At 38.6% G+C, this 19,211-nt stretch overlaps 1 protein-coding gene across 2 annotated transcripts in view; it reads right to left on the minus strand.

The window, feature by feature from the left end:
- Positions 1–9,586, minus strand: part of BNC2 (basonuclin zinc finger protein 2) — a 353,515-nt gene extending 343,929 nt beyond the window's left edge. The window contains exon 1 of one of the 2 annotated variants that reach the window (XM_075526342.1): positions 9,539–9,586. In XM_075526342.1, coding sequence (XP_075382457.1) covers positions 9,539–9,550 — 12 coding nt within the window. In that variant the 5' untranslated portion in view covers positions 9,551–9,586. Of the gene's footprint in view, positions 1–8,501; positions 8,603–9,538 lie in introns of those variants that run through there. The other variant, XM_075526343.1, reaches the window with a different exon arrangement.
- Positions 9,587–19,211: the final 9,625 nt, after the last annotated feature.

Genomic DNA, 19,211 nt, shown 5'->3' on the forward strand with positions numbered 1-19,211 from the left:
TTAGCATCTTCAGCAGAACAGCAGAACATTTTCCATGATGCTCTCTAGGATTCTGTACAGAATCTCATTCTGTGAAGTTATGCATTATCAGTAGGCTTTTAGAAACATAATTGGCATCAGATCAGTATAAAAGCACTGCCCAGCTGTATTGTAGACTATAAATTACTGTACATAATAATAACTGTTCAAACATACAGATGGGGTGTATGTCCATTTGATTAGTACTACGAATATACTGGTAACTTCACCATGAGGTGAATAAAAAAATCTTTCTTTAATAAAACTGGCACACAGCCACAACAAAGCCAATGGAGTTAGACTAGTAAGAGTCTATCAAAACAACTACAGAAGTAATTACTTAGCAATGAAAATTGGCATGTATTAACAATAAAGGGGAAAAAAGCGCTTTAGGGGAATTTTTCCCTTAGTTCAAAAATGGCACTAATCAGGACTTCCAAATTAATTTACCTTAAATTTATTATACCTCGACTCAATTTTAAAGTAGTTTTATTGCAAAAATCACCAGGCTAGTTGCAGTAAAGAGAGGTGGTTCATCATGCTGAGCACATCTTTCTAAATGTCAAATGCTACATTTCAACAGGAAAATTTATTTGATTCCTAACTGGCCCTTTCATCTTTGATTTGGAAACCATGTAGTAAGTTTTAGGTTCATCAAAGCTAATATCAGCCTAGTAATGAAAGGATGTTTTAAACTAAGTAGGCACTACTACATTTGTTCCAGCTCATGTCTGAAGATCTTGTTCCATTTAAATATTTGTCTAATTCAAATCACAAAATATAGCAGCTTCTCTTTTAATTTGAGGAAAGTGGAATTCAGTATCAGCATTACAAACATTTCCAGTGTTTGAACAAGAAAAATAAAAAGATTATTTTTGCTGAATTGTCTCTCAAACACAATTTTCTTTGGAGGACTTGTTCCTACAATCAACTACTATATTGCTGGTCACTTTGGCAGTGATGTTCTGAACTAAAGCAAAAGGTGCAGCCATGCTTCACTTCTTTCATATCAGAAACGTAAAGAAAAACTAAAAAGCCCAGAATTCCTATTAGTAAATGATGGCCACTCACACTTTTTGAAGACGTCAACTTAAACAGTGCATCTGAATCAAGAAAATTGTAAGAATTTTCCTGTAGCCCACTAGATTTTTCATCTTTAAAATCCTCTTAGCGTGCCATAAAGAAAGTGCAAAGGAGGTGACTAGATTTTATTCAACAGTTTCGCATAGCTTTAACTCTACTGATTTCAGTGGCTTTACTCCCACTTTCAACCTTGCTTTGAATGGGACCAACATTAGACCCTTATGCTTTACATAGAACTAAGGGGAGTTATTAAATTATAATTTAACTATAAATCTATAGGTTTAATTTTGTTTTGACCAAAATATCCTTATGAAAGTCATATGAAGTTATGTATCATATTGTTATAACACTACTGATAAAAATGTAATTAAGATGCATTCTAAAAGGTCAACTATAGAGAGGTCAGGAATAAGCATGTATTTTTTACTATTGTAAAAACTCAGAGTTCAGTTGGATTTGGTTAATAGGGTAGGTGAGATGGGCTTCACAGGAACTTTAGAAGCAAAAATGTATGTGAATATTGCACTGGACTAAATGGAAGATGTGCCTCAGCAGAATGAGGAAGCAGTGTCATAACCAGTAATTTTTGGCTCTTTGGGTGGCAAATGTAGAAGAAACTATTTAGACGCACCTAGATATTCTCAGCCAAATTTATGCATCAGGCAAGACTAAGTCGATGCTTTTACAACACCGAGAGTGAATTTGAAGCTTTGCTAACAGGAATATTTTTAAATACATTGTAATTCATATTTGCAGAAATTTTTCAAATAATTTGGAAGATTTGCAGTTTTTGATACAAAACTGAGTAAACAGAAAAAATAGCCATAAGGTATATTCTTGAGGACTACTTCAAGTACACTTTATCCCGACAGCTTAAAAAAAGAAAAGCAATATATTTCTTAGCCATAGAAAACATTTTTTCCCCTGTAAATGGCACTTAAATGAAACTAACAAGATTGACAAGTACCTCACAAGCAAGCCTTGGCAACACTTAATGCAAGTCCATCTCTTCAGCGTTTTAAGCAAAATTCCTTCACAACTGTTTGTCTTTGCAATAACTCCTACAAAGCTCATTAGTGCCAGCCTTGGTTTATCCCCCATGTCGTGCATTTATCCCTGGGACGCATTATCAACATGTGGCACATGTCCTTGACATGCACAGAAGAGTTGCACCCCAGGACAGCAGCAAGCATGACAATAGTGTTGACTCTTACTCCTTTATGGTTGCTGGGATGTAACCGAGAAATCTAATAACTGTGACAGTAGGCCTTTAGGTTTTTCCTTGCCTTTCCAGACAGTGAAGCTGCACAGACACTAATGAAAGGTTAAATGAATAGGAATAGCTGACAAGAGGTACAATAAAGAAGGGACTTGGTAATCCACAGACACTGAGCAGAGATCCTTGGCTCAAGCAGAGAAAGGACAGCACATCGTCGAGTCACAATATTTAAAACAGCTTGCTATACACAGAGGCTTTTGTGTCTGGGTACATGTCTGGCTTTGGAAGAAAAAAAGATACTGAAAAGAAATTTCAGCATGGGGCACTTTGGCAAATGTCAGGTCACAAAAAGGGAAAAATGTTTTTTGTTTGGTGTTACATCTTGGTATTGTACATTAAAAAGCATTGACTAAAGGCACAAATCACAAGTTTCAAAATAATACATATTTGACAAATATGATAAAGTTGCAGCACTAATTCAGTGTGATTCCAGCTGACAGCATGATGGGTGTTGTACATACACTTAGCTTCATTTACAGCTGATAAAAGTTCATAATATGCTTTGCATACCGTCTAAAACTTTCCCTGTAGCTGAAGAATTCTAACAGGCCTAGCTTCTTAAGTTTTATATGCAGCAGAAATGTAGACGTAACCAATTGTAATACACTGCAAAAATATAGCTAAACTTCCAGACAGTGCACCAGACCATGGTGACTTAAAAACTTTTTAGTGGTTAGCTTGTGGCATTTTGATTTCTTTTGACTTGTGACATACGAATCAGCATTATGGACATTCTGTTTTTCATAATTATAAAATAATTGCAATGCCCAGCATGTTTTTAGAACTTCTCTAGCATCTTACAATTTTCTACAAAAATCTGATTTAAGTACATAGTAGAACACTTTAATGCCATGAAAAAAAAATAAAAAAGAAACAGAAAGAACTCTCTAAAGTAACAAATCAGAAACAAATCTGATTAAGTTATCTGAATTTGTGGGGGTTTACGTAAAGTAGTTCAAGAGAGAAGTACTGAAATAGATGGTGCAGATGAAAAGAATTCTCTCTCAAAAACCTTGATTTACCTGGAATAAGGAAAAAAAGTATTTGCATATGTATCTGGAGTATAAAATATACATATTTATAACATGTGGTGAGAGTACTATGGAAAGATTCTAAAATGAGAGAACCTCTTTGAACAACCACATTAAATTACAGCAGAACTCCTGAGTGTACTAAGATTCTAATAATCAACAAATAAAGGCTTTTACTAGCACGGTACATAATGAGAGCTACTGTGCAAGACATAAAGGAGACAAATCTGGTAGTTTATCTCACTGGATTATATCATTTACTTAAATGGTAAATAAGTTTGTCCAAAGTAATGCTTGTAAAAGCTGCCATATAACTATTAAGCAGCAATTATGATCAATGCGTTTTTAGAACAAATATGTCAGAATTTAGGTGGGATGAAACTGACACAGAATACAAGGTTTAAACAGATGCTTTTTATTAAGCTATGTTAAATGCTATTCCTCTAAATTAAGTACAAATTCCTGGCTAGATTAGGAAGTGATACACATTTCCAAAATGACAGATATACTCTATTTGTTTTGTATTTTATGGGGAACTTTTTGTATTTCCAGACATGCACAATTTTTTCCTAACACATACTAACAGTGGACATTAAATCAAGTTAAATCATTAAATCAAAAGCACCATGCAAACCTGCAGACTGAAAGTCAGGACTCTTTCATTAAACAATATTCAGCAAAGAAAAGACTTCAAATTCTGGTGACAGTGTCCAGTGTGCATAAGGAAAAGGGACACTACCAGAAACTCCCGTCTTTGAGGGGGAAAAAAATATAAATTTTGTTTTTGTATAAAATCCAATGTTTTACTTGGACTTGTTTTAATGTAATTACTTTGCTGTTGGTCATTTCTGTTTTGCTTGAACTTGACAAGATCTGTAGTCAGCCGCAAATCCCACTGACATACATGTATATGTAACATAGAATAAAGCCACCTCAAAGTCTAAGTTCTAGTTCTTTGGCTCTGAAAAAAGTTAGTAATCAGCCCTGCCTTATTCAGAATATTTTTCCCCTTTTTCTTACCTATGGCATATCTAATAAAATCATGAAGCTCCCTCTAGCTCTGCAAAGGAGCTTAACTGACCAATGATCCTTTACAGTTCCTTCCCATTTTCAAAAGCAATACTGAGAGAGAGTGAGAGCAGTATTTCCCTTACATAATAAGTGTTCTTGTTTTCATTCAGCAGTGTTTTCAATTCTACAACTTGAAAGGACATGGATAATATGTGAGAACATCTGCTATGAAATACAGAAAGTTAAATACTGCTTATTATTGTGCAGCATACTAAAGACCCTCTTAATAATTTCCAACTTACACTTTATTTACCAAATTCTAGTTTGAAATCTTACATTGTTTGACAACCTAGCAATGTATGTATTGAAACACACACACACCCCCCTCCATTCCACTTTCCAATTACTAAGTGCAAAATAATGTAAAAAAGAATGATAGATAATACCATAGCCCCATTTTAGAACCCAGATTTTAAGTACAGAGTGTCTTAGTTCAAAACCAATTTGTTTGTATACACTGGTTTTCCAGAAAACCAGGAATGCCAGTGGTAATTTGCTGACTGTATTTTCACCTACCATAATATTTACACATACCATTTGTAATGGCTTTTATTGTTTAATCTCCACTGCATTTCAGTATTGGATACTATGGAATTACAGTTATTTAGCAGGCTATAAATAATGTAGTTGGCATGTGCAATTGATATTTAAAATGTCTTACGACAACTGTAAAAGCCTCATTACAGACTAGCAAATCATTTCTAACAAGCAAGTTCAACTGACAAATACCAAAGCAAACCTGCAGTCTATGCTGCAAGCATGTTTGTTTTATTTAAACGATACACATTTAATACAGTGTGCAATGGACCATCCATACAGACTATAAATAAGAAAGCAAGCAAACTTCCAAAGTAATATGGCTATTGTGAAGTTTTCTAAAATAAAACTAAAAAAAAAAGAAAAAAAGGAAAACCCAGTAACAACAGAAAGCTTAATTTCCCCTCCCCCCTTTATGAGCTAGTGTCCAATTTCTTCTTTTCTGAACAGCTGTATTATCCAACTTAAGTTGCTCTGCTAATTTCAGTCCCACAAGGACTAACTTGGAAGGCAAAAAAGTACTAGAAAAGATCAATTTGCTGGGAAAGATCAAATGAGAAAACTGTGGGGACAGCACCAGGTCAGAGTGTGAAGAACTAAGCAGACCTGTTCTTCATTAACTTAAGCTCTCCTGGGACGTCACACACTACCTGTCCATGGGCTTATTGAACCGCCTAACCCTCGTCTCTGTACCATTCTTCTGGGCCCAAGTGAATCATATCCTGCTGCTGACAAGTTAGCAGGGGACTGCGGCTGCAACATGAAAGTACTTTTCTTTCTTGTCTAAATCAGGCAGATTTTTGAAAAGACGACACAGCACTGACTCGTGACATGGCAAGATGAAATGAGAGGTCTGGGCTGGTCTTCGAGCTGTGCAGATAAAAGTAATCAAATGACACTCCTGGAATGCAAATTGGCATTCTTGACTGCAGCAATTGCACAACCATGAAACATCTCTGACAGCAAGCAAGATTAGGACAAAATGTTATGTAAAGCACTGAACTCAAAAACTCACTAGAAAATTCAAACTGTAACACTTACATTTTAATATAGCAAGTCATCTCTGCTTTTGTCTGTTCCTTTACTTTGTTTAATGTAATCACATACCCGTCTTTCACAAATACCTCAATAATAAAAATGCAATGTGATTAAAGACATAGATCTGCTCGGTTTTTTCCCCTAAAATATCAGTGTTGTATTTTTACAACATAATGTACCAAGGCAGGGTTTTTCTGTTATGTGTGTAAGATATGTGCTTAAGGAACACTTTCACAACCCCAAGTCTTAAAAGCATTTTCAAAATTTGCTCATAACAAATTAGTTTGTAATTTATATTTAGATTTTCCTGCATCTGGACCAGGTAAAGACAGATCATTCGAAATATTTAGTGAGTAAATTTTAAAATTCATGCGCTTTAGGAATTTAAAGCAGAACATACATAGAGCTAGATGGTTCATTAATACTGGACAGCTTAAAATGAAACTACAGTGTATCAGACAGTTCATATGCCCCATTAAATTTCAGATTAAAAATTCCTGCAATTTTTAAGGGCAAGAAAAGTTCCACATACTTTTACAGGAACTTGGTATTCTTGTGCAGATCTGCTGATCAGGCTTATTAAATATTACTGTCTGAAATGAACTCAGTAATTAAACTGTGAACATTTGTACTCTGAAACTATGACAAAAACGCTACCCCATTTTAAAATTCGTCTATGGAGATGGTTATAATACAGAGGGGAAATGGAAGATAATGAGAAATAAAAGCCCACTTCCACTAAAAAATATTTCAATGACTGCTATGCACGGCTAACATACAGGTTAAGAGAAGAAATATGTAATATCCTGCTTTGATTTCTTACTTAAAAATAGCTTCAAACCATTTTAACTGTCGGCCAGACACAAACACAAAAAGACACTCGTTGCCACTTTAATCCTGGGTACACCGGATTATTACATGATGTCTTTTGTGCATCAATTTTACAACAGCTTGACTCTAGGGTAAATGGGAACCATCATAAATCGCATGCTGCTTTCAAAACCACTTTAATTTCTGTCAGCGTTACTGTAACCACAGTCCTGGGCACATGCTGCTTTTTCCCCCTCCCTTCTTTTTTTTTTTTTTTTTTTTTTTTTTATTGTTGCCTACATTTGACAGTTGCATCTCCTACACTCCAATTGTGGCTTTGATCACTGAAACAAGACATGTCATGTTAGGGAAAGAAGGGAAAAACACAAACCCTCCATCTCAAGCTCTCCCTTCATTCACACAGATATACACTGTATCTTGTATCTATAGTTTGAGTGCCGTATATACATACATACATGTATGTATGCACATACATACACATATATATACGTATATACATATATATGTGTGTGTGTGTGCACACATATATGTATATTCAAGGCAGACAAGACAGATACATAACATCCTTGGAGTGAGGTGACAAAAGCTCACTGAAAGCAAGGCAGTAGTCAAACAGCGATTGAAAATATACTACTTCATTGAATATGGGCTGATGACTGTTCATCACTAACTGAGGTCAGTCCACTTGTTAATACGAACAGTTATCATTATGCATGTTAAGTGTAGTCATGGCTCTTTAAAAGTGCTTGTTCTTCGCAGCTGTTTAACCTATCCTCACATCACAACCCAGACAAACGGACTTCAGTCAAATGAGGTCCTCAGTCATTTCGATTTTTAATTTTTAAATTAAGAGGTCGTGAAAGCCCAAACCCTGCTCTGCAAAACCCTGCTGTAAAGGAGACGTGCATTTGCACGGCACATGAAATAAGCAGCAAAAACTTGCTCAAAGTTGTTTTTTTGGGGGCTCCCCCTCCCTTTTACAGTTAGGGCATCAGCATAACTCTGCAAGTTCTGCTAACAATCGCTGATTGCAGAGGTGCAAACTGCAAGCACATGCACAACAAAAAGAAAAGAGTTACGGAGGGAAGGTGGATTTACACGTCTGTCTCCCTGCCTCAGGCGTTGTTTCACACGCAAACACACAGCTCCTTCCCCCGCTCTCAGAGTTTACCTTTACATTGTGTGCAAACCTTACTCATTTCCGAGCAGAGGTGGTGTCCAAAAAAGATCAGACCACCGTATATCCGATTCAACCCCACTCCACCTTCACTCTCCCTCCCTCCATATGCACGCACTTTTTTTACACTAGCCCCTCATCTTTAGTGGAAGGAAGGAGGCGGTAAAAAGCATGTGGCCATCCCATTTCAACCCCCCAAACTCACTTAAAGTTTAGCACAGCCTCTTAGTCATTTTTTCCCCCAATCCACGCAGCACAGGGCTGATTTATTTATTTATTATCCTCCTCCTTTGCCTTGCCCGGCTGCTTGTTTATTTGAAGGCTGAAACACACCGGATAGCGAGCAGGGCTGCTTGTGTTACTGCACAATTTATTAATCAAATCAAACCAAAGTAAAGGCTAGAACGAAAACGAAAGGCTGCTGGAAACTTCTTACCATCTCTGCATGCTGGTTGTCAAGTGCACCCCCTGTCTCTCGATCTCCTCTCAGCGGCAGTGCCTGCACCCTTCCTTTTGCCTCTGGGCTCTCAGCGCCTCTCTCTCTCTCTTTTTCCCCCTCTCTCCCCGTCCCGTCCCCGTCCCCCCCCTTCAGGTGATTTGAACTAAAAAATAGAGATTTGAAAAACAAAAATACCCCCCCAAAAAAAAAAACAAAAAAAGCAGCAGCAGCAGTAGCGAGAGGCTCTCTCCCCCCGCCCTCTCTCTCTGACTCCTCCAAAACTTCAGCCCCCAAAGTGCAGCCCGAGCAGCACAGAGAAAGAAAGAGAAAGAGCTTTCAGCGGAGAGCTGGAAGTGATGGGAGGAGGGACCCAGGTTCGGGTCAGAGCCTCCACAGGTTGGTTTGTTGTTGTTGGGTTGTTTGGCTGGGGAAGGGGAGGCGGCGGGGGGAGGCTGCGAGTGGGTCTGAGAGGGCAGCGTTGCTTCCTCGTAACCCCACGCTCCCGGGCAAGAGCAGCAGAGAGAGGCAGAGGGAAGGGGAAAGAGCAGTCGGGGGGGTCGAAAAAGTAATCCCCTCTGCCTCGTCCCTCCCCCCCAAACTTTCTGTGCCAGACGGGGGCTGTGGCAGAGGCCGCCCGCGCCCAGCTGTCAAAAACGCCCAGCGGCCGCCGCCAACTTTGTGGTGAGGGCGGCCGGCGGCGCCGCGCGGGGCTGGCCGCCCCTCTCTGCCTCCCTCTTCCCCCTTTCCCCTTCCCGCTCCTCTGCCCGGTTCCTCCTCGCAGCGGCTGCAGTCTCTCCCGCTGCTTCTCCTCTTCCTTATCAGCTCCAGGCGCCGCTGGAGCGAGCGAGAGAGAAGGCGGCAAGGAGAAAGGTGGAGGGAGGGCAGAGAGAGGGGAGAGACACGGCGGAAAATGAAGCGTAGCCCAGAGGCGGGGGTAAGGAGCCGGAGGGGGAGAGGGGAGAGCGTTAGAAGGGAAGCGAAAAGTTAGGCAGATGAAAAGTTTTCGCTTGTGGTGCCGGTTTCCCGCTTCCCACCCATTGCTCCATCAGCTCCCGGGGCTCTGCTGCGGCGGCTGCTGCTCGATGTGGGATCTGAAGAAATTTTTGTAAAAGGGTGGGTTTTTTTTTTTTTTTTGTTGGGGGGGGAAGGGAGGCGGGAGGAGGTGAGCCGTCACGGTTGTACGTTTGCAGGGAACAGACAAGAGTCACATCTGTGTGTGACACGGAGCCAAACCGAGCGAAACCCTGCCCCGGCGACGCCGGGGAAACGCAGGCGCTGCGGCCCTCGGCGCGCAGGCACACAACGGCGGCCGCGCGCGCCCTGAGGGAGCGCGCGCGGGGGGGCGAGGGGGCGGGGAGGGCCGTTCCGCGCCCTCCCGCGGCCGCACTCGTACCGCCCGCCCGGGGCCCTGCCTGGCGGGCGGGCACGGCGGGTAGGCGTTGCCGTTAGCTGTCGTTTCGCGCCGGCGACCTTTTTGCCCGGGCAGCGCCTCGGCGGGAGGCGAGCTGCGGACCGTCAGTCCCCTCTTGGCGCCTTCCCCCGCGAAATCTTTCCTTATCCGCGTTTGTGGCCGATTTAAAGCGTTCTCCCACATGTCCCCCGCTCACGGCGCTGAGGGGGTGGCAGATACCTTATGCGTCGCATGGGTTGCTTGACAAAGGGAAGATGACGGAAGGCTATCGTGCTTTATCTACAGGGACTGATAGCCGAGCCTATCTGGCCATCTCTCGTGTCCTGCCTGTGAAGGCGCTGAGGGTCAGTAGTGCTATCAAAATTGGCTCCCTTCCTCAGGCTCTGTATAAAGACGAGAATAGGACTGGATCTTTAAAAAGTGAACATTAGGAGAACTTTTCAGGTGGCGTGCAATACCCATACTAGGACATTTTGCCTCCTGCTCCCTTTTGGTGTGACTGGACACTCTGATGACCCAGCAGGCAGGCACTCAGAAGAGTTGAGAGGACACGGGTCACGTATACGAAATAGGTAGCTGCTTGGCACTTCTGATTTTTCCTGCATCTGCTATGGACTAAAACCACAGCAAACTCTTAATGTAATGAACGGCATGTCCCTGTGAATTACCAAGTTTCCAGGCTTTTTACCAGATTTTGCCGTCTTTGTTATTTGTGCGTTTCCTATGCCTGTCGGAAGAGGGATTGGATAAATGATCTATATTAGCATCAAAACCAGGTTTTCACAAAAACTGATTGGCTATATCTCAACATTATCTGTGTTTCTGTGAAATTTCATTCTGTTTTCTGGGTATTCGTCAGAGACCTTCATTAAGCATAATACGTATCAGCTTGTGGACAGGATTTGCAGTGTCCACACTTCATCAGGATTAGTTTTGATCCTTGAGCTGTGGAGAGCATGTTTCAGGCTCAGACAATGATTCAAAAGGATTTTGCATTTTTTAGGATTTTGCATTTTTTATACAAGTGCCATGACCAACAAAGATTTTGAGTAATTTATGGTCATTCTAAAAAATTCACAGGACTAATTAAGTTATGATTTGATATGTTTTCTGTCAAAGGGGAGAGATAAGAAAAACCTACTTAATTATTTCAGAGTCACATTTTATCGTACATAAAAACGCATTTGCCCTTTTGAACCAGTGAAGGGCCAAGAAGTGCCAAAAAATTGTGTTCACACAGCCCCCTAGTGGTTAAAGCCTTGACAAAGTCACACGCATGTCTCCTCACTTGAAGGAGGGAGGGTCCAAGCTAGCTTGATGCAGATTACAAGTAAAATGCTGTAACCTTAGCTCGCAAAAGGCATGGTCACCTGCTAGAATAAAGATATGCCGTGCTCATTACAAGGCTAATCTTTACTATGCAGTTTCACAGAAGTGAATCAAAGGCTATAAACAGTCACAGCTTTGTGAAAGAAAAGGCTTATAGTAGGTAGACAGCCATTCAACTAAATTTAAAACTAGCATTCCTTACTACTTTGCAAAAGTGAGACTTTTTTAACTGGGGCTAGGCATTTGAAGGAGATATTCCTCTATTCACTAAACTGGCAGATTACAGTGATAATAGCCTATATCACGCACTAAAAAATTTTATCTAAGCTCTGATCTATAATTTCAAACAAAGAACCCATTAAGTGTAACATAATCATTAATAGCTTCCAGTTATTTTATTTTTAAAGATTTTAAGTAATTTTTTATGAAAACTAATAATGCCTTCTGGAGTAATTCCTTTGTTATCTTGCTTGATATTTAATTCAGCTTTTTAAAACCTCCCCTTTTTTTTCCTTCCACCTGTCAATAAGCCAGTGGCTTTTGTATTGACAGTATATTACAGACTCTTGAAAGCTGCTGAGGAGGTAAAATAGCTGGAGGCAAGTTGGCTGTTGGGAGTTCTGATTCTTGGGTTGACAGTATGGGATTACAGGATAAACATTGTGGAATAAGACATTTCTCCTCAAAGGATCAGCAGCAAAAGAGCTAACTGGTGACATTTGAATGTACATCATCATTACACTTCAGACTGAACAAGCTCCGAGCTTTTCAGAAATTTTGCATCTTTCAGAATCACACTTTCAGTCACACACATAATAGTGTTTTAAATTTGCATTCAGTTCTTGCTTTCCAGTTTGGATTATCTGAGATAATCCTAAGAAGATAGGGCCCTTGTTAAAATACTATACCATCCACCTGCACAGTGACTTTTGTTTCTTTATATTGCTGTGGTGACTGTGACATCAGCACACAACATAGATGTTGCAGGAAATGACACCATATTTTTACTTGTACTTCAATGAACACCTCAAAAGACAGCGTACAGACTCAAGCTGTGTCACAGGACTGTCTTATGACTTCTCAAAGTGTGTAATTATCTTAAATGTTGGAGATCGTGTGTAAGGTTTCAGAAAGTAGGAACAAACCCTAAACTTTTCCTTGCTTTTTAGACAAATGATATTTGTTAGTGAAGAGAGCAGTGTCTTCTTATTTCAGCCTCATCAACAGGAGTATCTATCCTATCCAGCAAATACTTTCTCACTGTAGTTTTCCTTCAAAGCCAGTTATAACCAGCATAAAGAATTAGTAGTACTCATTGGTCTGAGATTAATTAGCATGAACAAAGTTAGTTAGAAATATCTTTTTCTTCACTTGTATTTTGATTTTCCAGATCGGAGCACTGACATGTTGCAAGTTTGAGATAGGGTCTGAGTAGGAACTGCAGCTTGAGAAGAATGGAAATATAAGTAATCTAAGTTGTGATGTCTCCAGAGTGTGGTATTTCTTTGCTGTCTTGATCTTCCTTTACACTGAAGGAATTTGTGGTTCACTTGTATCTTCTGCCCATTTTGCAAACCTGGAGATGCAGTCCAGAGGATGTGCCCAACCAACAGAGTAGAGGCAGGGCATAAGACACCAGTAGCCTGTAAGGGGCTATGGCAACATATCAAACTGAAATTCTCCATATTGTGATGGGTGACAAGGTGAGAAAGAACACTTCTAGAGAACAGTATAATTGAAATGTAAGTGAAAAACCAGTTTACCGGTAGAAAGAATCTCCAACAGAGAAATTATGCCCAGTCCTGAATATAAAACCTATTTTCTGTAATCCACAACTAGTAAAGGGGAAAAAAATCCAATTCAGTGTAAAAATAACCATAAACATTTTAGACCAATACCATTATGAAGTCCTAATCTGGTTATTCATTTTATTCAGAAATATGGCTGTAGCATCTATATGCATACTGAACATTTATATTAAGTTCCCATGCTGAATATTACTCTGTAATAGGTAGCATGGCTTATAGTATGACTTACACAAAAGGTAGGCTCCTAATTCCTATTAGAGATTTCTCTTTTCCCTTTTTTATTATTTTTTTCTTCTTTTTCCTCTTTTTAAACGTTTTTATTTGAGTTTTATCTAGTTAATTGTTCAGATTCTGACATTTCAGGACAACTTCAACTGTTTTCAAGAATCTAACTAGGAAAGAATATCTGTTATTTATTATAAAAAAGGGTCCAATGCTTTCCCTGACAAACTATAATTTCCTGGTATTTTAGAGCAAGAATTTGAAATTTGACCTGATGTAGGCAGAGTATGAAGGATACTACTTCTGAAGGAGTTCACCTAAACATAGCGATGGACCACAGGGACCTGAGCCAAGAAGTGAAAAACTAGTGACCAACTGTAAACGTTTTGTTTAAAGTGAGTTGCCCAGGATTACACAGGAGCTCAGAGACAGGGGTAGAATCAAATTCTCCAGAGTGGGATTTAACTGCTTCATCGGCTTTCACTGTAGGTCTATCTTTCTCTTCCTGTCTCATTCATCACACACCTTAACACTTCAGCAGCAGATTAAGCAGGAGTCTTAAGAAAGAAGCTTCATTCGTTATACAGACACTAATTTTAATTTAGAGAATATCACCCATTCTGTGTACTTGATACAGACAGATCTTGTAGGGAGAAAACAGTACATGATCATATAATTTCAGACACTGTGTACTCATCACATGAAAGGGCTGGATTAATGTTGTATAGACGCTCGTAATGATAACATTTCTTAACTTCTGAACATATAACTTTCTAACCCCTGTTAACCAACTGACAAAATTCACTATAAAATTCATGAAAGTATGTCAGATAATAATACAGATACTTCAGTGTTCTGAGTCAAAAAGCATTTTTGTCGTTCAGGAAGTGAATTTAAGAGCAGCTAATTATGTTTCCTTTGCCTCTTGCACTAAAATACTGAAGGTGACTCAAAGTCTTTCCAGCACTTAAGTATTGCTAGATCCTCCCAGTATAATGGTGTTTTTTGGAGATGAAAAAAGGTTGTCTGCAGCATATCCATCTTTTTTCTTTTTGTACCATGTCCTCTGTACCCAATCTTTTCTAACTCTCTTTTAGAGGTTGCTACCACACAGTTTGATTTATCCTAAACTTTCCCAAATGCATTAGCAGATGTTCTTAAAGACAAACGTGCTTCCAGTACTTTATGAGCTCAGCTGAAAGAATATATATTAAAAGCAATAGATATAGATGTTACTTTGTAGTTCTACAACAGCTTTTGTAAAGGGCATTAGAAGGTTTTAAACATGACCGAAGAAACAAAACTGTTCAACCCACGTCAGAGATGAAGAGAATAAGGTGCAATAAGTTTCAGCAACTTGCTTAAAGTACTACAGAAAGTAAAACTACATATTTTGGATCTATTTGCTAGTTCTATGCTCATCCTTTCTCCAATAAGAATACACACGTTTACATTTAAGAGCTCTCTAGATTGAAGTTTCTTCTTTCTCTGTTGTCACTTCCAATCTCTGTCCATCAAAATTGTTTTCTATAGCTTAGTAATTGCTACTCAGAGACCACACGTAGTGTTCCATATGTATTCTGGAATATGTCTCAGCTTATCTCGTGTAACACTTGAGGGTATTTTTCCCAAGTGAATCTCAATGTTTTTCAGTTCTCTTAGTGTGTTACCATTTGTTTTCCTTATATTACTCCAGTCAAAAGTGATTGCCTTGGAGAGTTACTTGTAAGGATGATGGGAAAGTCTCTTATACAGTTTTTTCTTATACAGTTTAAAACTGCTTTAGTCTTGACCTTTAATTGTTGATAGGATTTTACTTCTTTTATCCTGGTATCTTACAGTGAGCATTTGTGCACTTAGCTTGCTTTCACAAACGAGTTTTAACAAATAAAATGCCCCAGTCACAGGTAATAGTGATTGGTAGCTCAGTAACAAAAAGGCAACAAAAACGTCAAATGTAATATTGCAGGGCAAGTCGCAAAATCTGTCATGTCCAGTCTTGAAGACTGCTAAGATTTCCCTACTTTTAGCAGAACAATTTTTCTGCTATTTACACCTTGCTTAAATGGAGACTTAAAATGGATGTGGCAACCTAAGCTGAATAGGGTATAGAACATTAAAGCATAATGATTCCTCATGCATCATAACTTCTTTATTCCTTTTTTATTTCTTTTATAATTGCTTCAAGTATTAAAATTTTATCTTCATATCAAGAGAAAGAAAAGAAGGCAGAAGAATTGACAGCTTGATCCTTGCCTTCTTTCCAAAGGCCAACTTCTAGATTTTGACCTCTCCTAGCAGAGGATTCAGCTACTCTAACTGCAGATACTTAATCGGTCTTGTTTGAACTTGAGCTTGGTTCTAAGCCTCACATCCAAAGATCTAGTTAGAATGCCAGGTACTCTCATTGCTCTTTAGTACAAATACTTTGTTGAGGATATTTAGGAGACTTTTTTTCTTTCACACATTGTGGCCAGGTGCAATTGCAAAAAGAAGGTGTAGACTTTGTTATAGGCATTGCTTAAAATCTGAGGAACTTGGAGAAAGTAGGAAATGAAAATATTGTGTCCAAAAACTACTTTCCTTTCTAAAGTACTTTTTCCTCCATGCACTTCTGCCACTGGATCATAAGCCAAATACTGTTTGGAATTGACAGTACTATCCAGATAGAACTCTGAATTTCCTTTCTCTCCTTTGGCTGCCCCACTTTCAGTTAGTTTGATTTCACATCCAAAGGGTTGGTCTTGGACCTTGGACCAATATCTCCAAGTTTGTGGATGTCCTAGTTGTATTTTCTGAATGAAAAATACTAAATTGACCCCACCTGTGTGTATATATATATATGAAATGAGTAAAAGGAATTTATTCCATGTGTGTATGAATGGACAAGGAGAATAAGGGAAATAGTGAACTGTTGGCTAAATGGTTCTTTTTAAAACCTCAAAATGTTTTAGAGTCAATTCAAAATTCAAATGTGAATCTTTCAGCATTAGTAACTCTTCTAGTTTGTGAGTTTCAATTATGCAGGGCAGGAGAGTCTTTCATTGTATTTGATTTCAAGGATAGAAAAATGTGACTTTCTACTATGAAAGTTAATTTACAAATATGCTTAGGGAGACTTTCTGTACTCTACCCTACCAGTACTGTTACTGAATACCTCTCTCAGAGGAGAGCTAGATGTGAGGAGGACAGGGCAATGGCTCTAAAGAAGAGACAAAGGTAGTTACCATTTGAAGAAATGGAAGAAACTCTTCTTTGTGAAATACTCTCCCAGAACGCCTGGCTATTCTTAGAATATGACATTGAGTCTGTAGCAACTGAGATTCTCTTTGTAAAATTATGCTGTATATGGTGAACATCTTAATTTGACCCTCTATATATGATTTCTTGGTGCACCTGAAAAGCTTGCATACGCATGTATCCTCTGCCCTGTGACTTCTGCAAATGAATACACTGTGTACAAGCAAAAGACTTATTTATGTTTGATACACATAAGTAAAAAAAATTGGTAGCATCCTGATTGCCTTTGTGATCTAGACACCATAATTTTAAATGTTCTAGTACTCAGAAGCATCAAAACAATTATAATAGTTGCTGCAACAAAATAAAAGCCATGTAATAACACCCTCCCTCCCCATCTTGCTCTGAAAAACAGCTTTAAAACCTGTCCCAGTCCAAGGTGGCAATGTTGTTCCACAGGTCACTGTGATGAGGTCAAGTTTCTTCTGCCTGACTTGTTACTGCCAATTAATGGGTATTGCACTGATAGCAAACTAAATATATTACTTATAAAGAAGAAATGCCACAAGCTGTGAGATAAGAACTATGACAACTGTTACAAAATCAAGATCTCAGCAGCAGTTATTTGGCATCTTCAGTTTGGTGACATGACTAGCAAATAAAATACTTGAACTTAAAATATCATCTTTACTACTCCATAGTCTATAACTGAATAATCAGAGAATTAGCTGAATCTTCAGATACATGTGCCTAGCAGCTACAGTCTTGTGGGTTTTGGTGGTGTGAAAAGTACATGAATCTGAGCTTTATTGTCAGTGCCTCCCATAACATTATTGCTATTTCCTGTTTCAGTCTTTAATAATATAGGATAGGTTAGGGTTTCAATATGTTTTCTTCTCCTTTTTTTTTTTTCCCCTGAAAGTTTAAAGAATGGTTGAAATACAGTCCAAGTCACATTTTTAAAAGGAAGCTGGATAGTTACTGTCTGCATTCTTCTAACTTATTTCACGTATTTCTCTTAAAAGACAAAAAGTACGTCCTTGTAACTTCTTCAGCTTCTTTGTGTTCTTATTCCTTTACAGGCCAAACACACACACACACAGGCATTGCTTAGTCCTTTGTAAGAGATGTTGACTGAATCGAAATGATTACTTAAAAATGGGAGCTAAAATAAATCCTAAAAGGAAGGATGCTCTTTAATTGCAGTGCCACATTTATGCAGAGGAAAGAAACAGACATCTTGTCCTCCATGTATAGTTTTAGGAGGCATTTATTCAGGAAATTGTTGTAGAAGCATACCAATGGATACATTTTTCCCGACTCCAGAGGAAAATGCTGTTCATCGGGCGTGCAACTAGCTCAGAATACCTCATTTTGTAACAGAGAGGCATCAAAACAAATACATAATGGGCTACTTCTAGCTTTCATAACATTCATTCTCTATTTGCCTTATTCAAAACAATTTTACTCACCTCCAGCATTCAAAGCACTTTATAGTATTATTACAAAGCCTAGGCCAATAATTTAGGTTCTAAACTTAATCACTGATACCAGGAAAAAGAAATCTGTCAATATAAAGTAGCAACAGGTTACTGGTATTGTGCCTTTTAGATGAAAGACAGGTATTGTGATAGTGAACAGAAGACACAAAACATTCAGCATCACCACTGTATATGACAAACAGATATGTTACTTAATTTTAAACTGCATATGTGCAGTCTGTATGTCACCTTGAATTCATGGAATTGCGGAGTTTTGGATCTGGATGAAATCTCAGGAATTCTAACCTGTTTTGAGACAAGATTAGTATGTGTAGAACATCTCTAAGAGATGTTGGTCCAGAATTTTCTATAAAACCCCACTTTACTCTCCATAAGTGGCCTACTTCAGTACTTCACCACCTTTAATGTTAGATTTTCCTAATAACTAAACAAAATATTTTTTCCCTATGAATAAACTGAAGCCTTCTTGACCTATCCTAGACAGACTTCACAGCAGACTTTTGAACACTGGAAGACCTTTATCACGTTCTTTTTCAGACTTCCACCTCCCCCATAGACCAAACAATGCCTTTTCCTTCAACCATTCCTCACAGGTTGTATTTCTGAAAATTATTAGCACTTTTGTTGCTTTTCCCTGAGTACTACTCAACTTACCATAAATGTCAGCAAGTTCACTGGACTGATTTGCAAATAGTTCTCTAGCTGAAGCCTCACATGATCCATAGACAATAGAGTAGTTACCTTGTGTATTTTATATAAAAAGTTCTTGGTAATACAGCTCAAAATGGGATTTGCCTTTTAATATCATACTAATCTAGTCAGTTTATGTTCCACTCTAACTTGATCTCCCCATCTGTATTACTGTGATCCACAATATCCAAGATGCTAGTCCTTTTCTTTTTTTATTTGATTTTTACCTTACTCTGTGTTGTTCTTTACCAGTTACATTTAAACAATCCCTTCTTAGCTGCTTTCAGTTGATCAAGACCAGTTTAAACTCTGTCTTCAGTTTTTGTAACTTCTTCTAGCTAATGGCTATCTGTAGTTTTTAAACATATAAAACATACTTTATTCTGCCACCAAAGGTGTTACTAAAATAACGATCAACCTTATCATTGTCAAAATTCCTCTGTTCCAACAAGCCATGCCATGTGTTTCAGGACACAGCTGAGCCAAGTAGTTGTGACTGCTGATG

Source organism: Mycteria americana, chromosome Z, assembly GCF_035582795.1.
Source record: "Mycteria americana isolate JAX WOST 10 ecotype Jacksonville Zoo and Gardens chromosome Z, USCA_MyAme_1.0, whole genome shotgun sequence".
NCBI lineage: Eukaryota > Metazoa > Chordata > Aves > Ciconiiformes > Ciconiidae > Mycteria > Mycteria americana.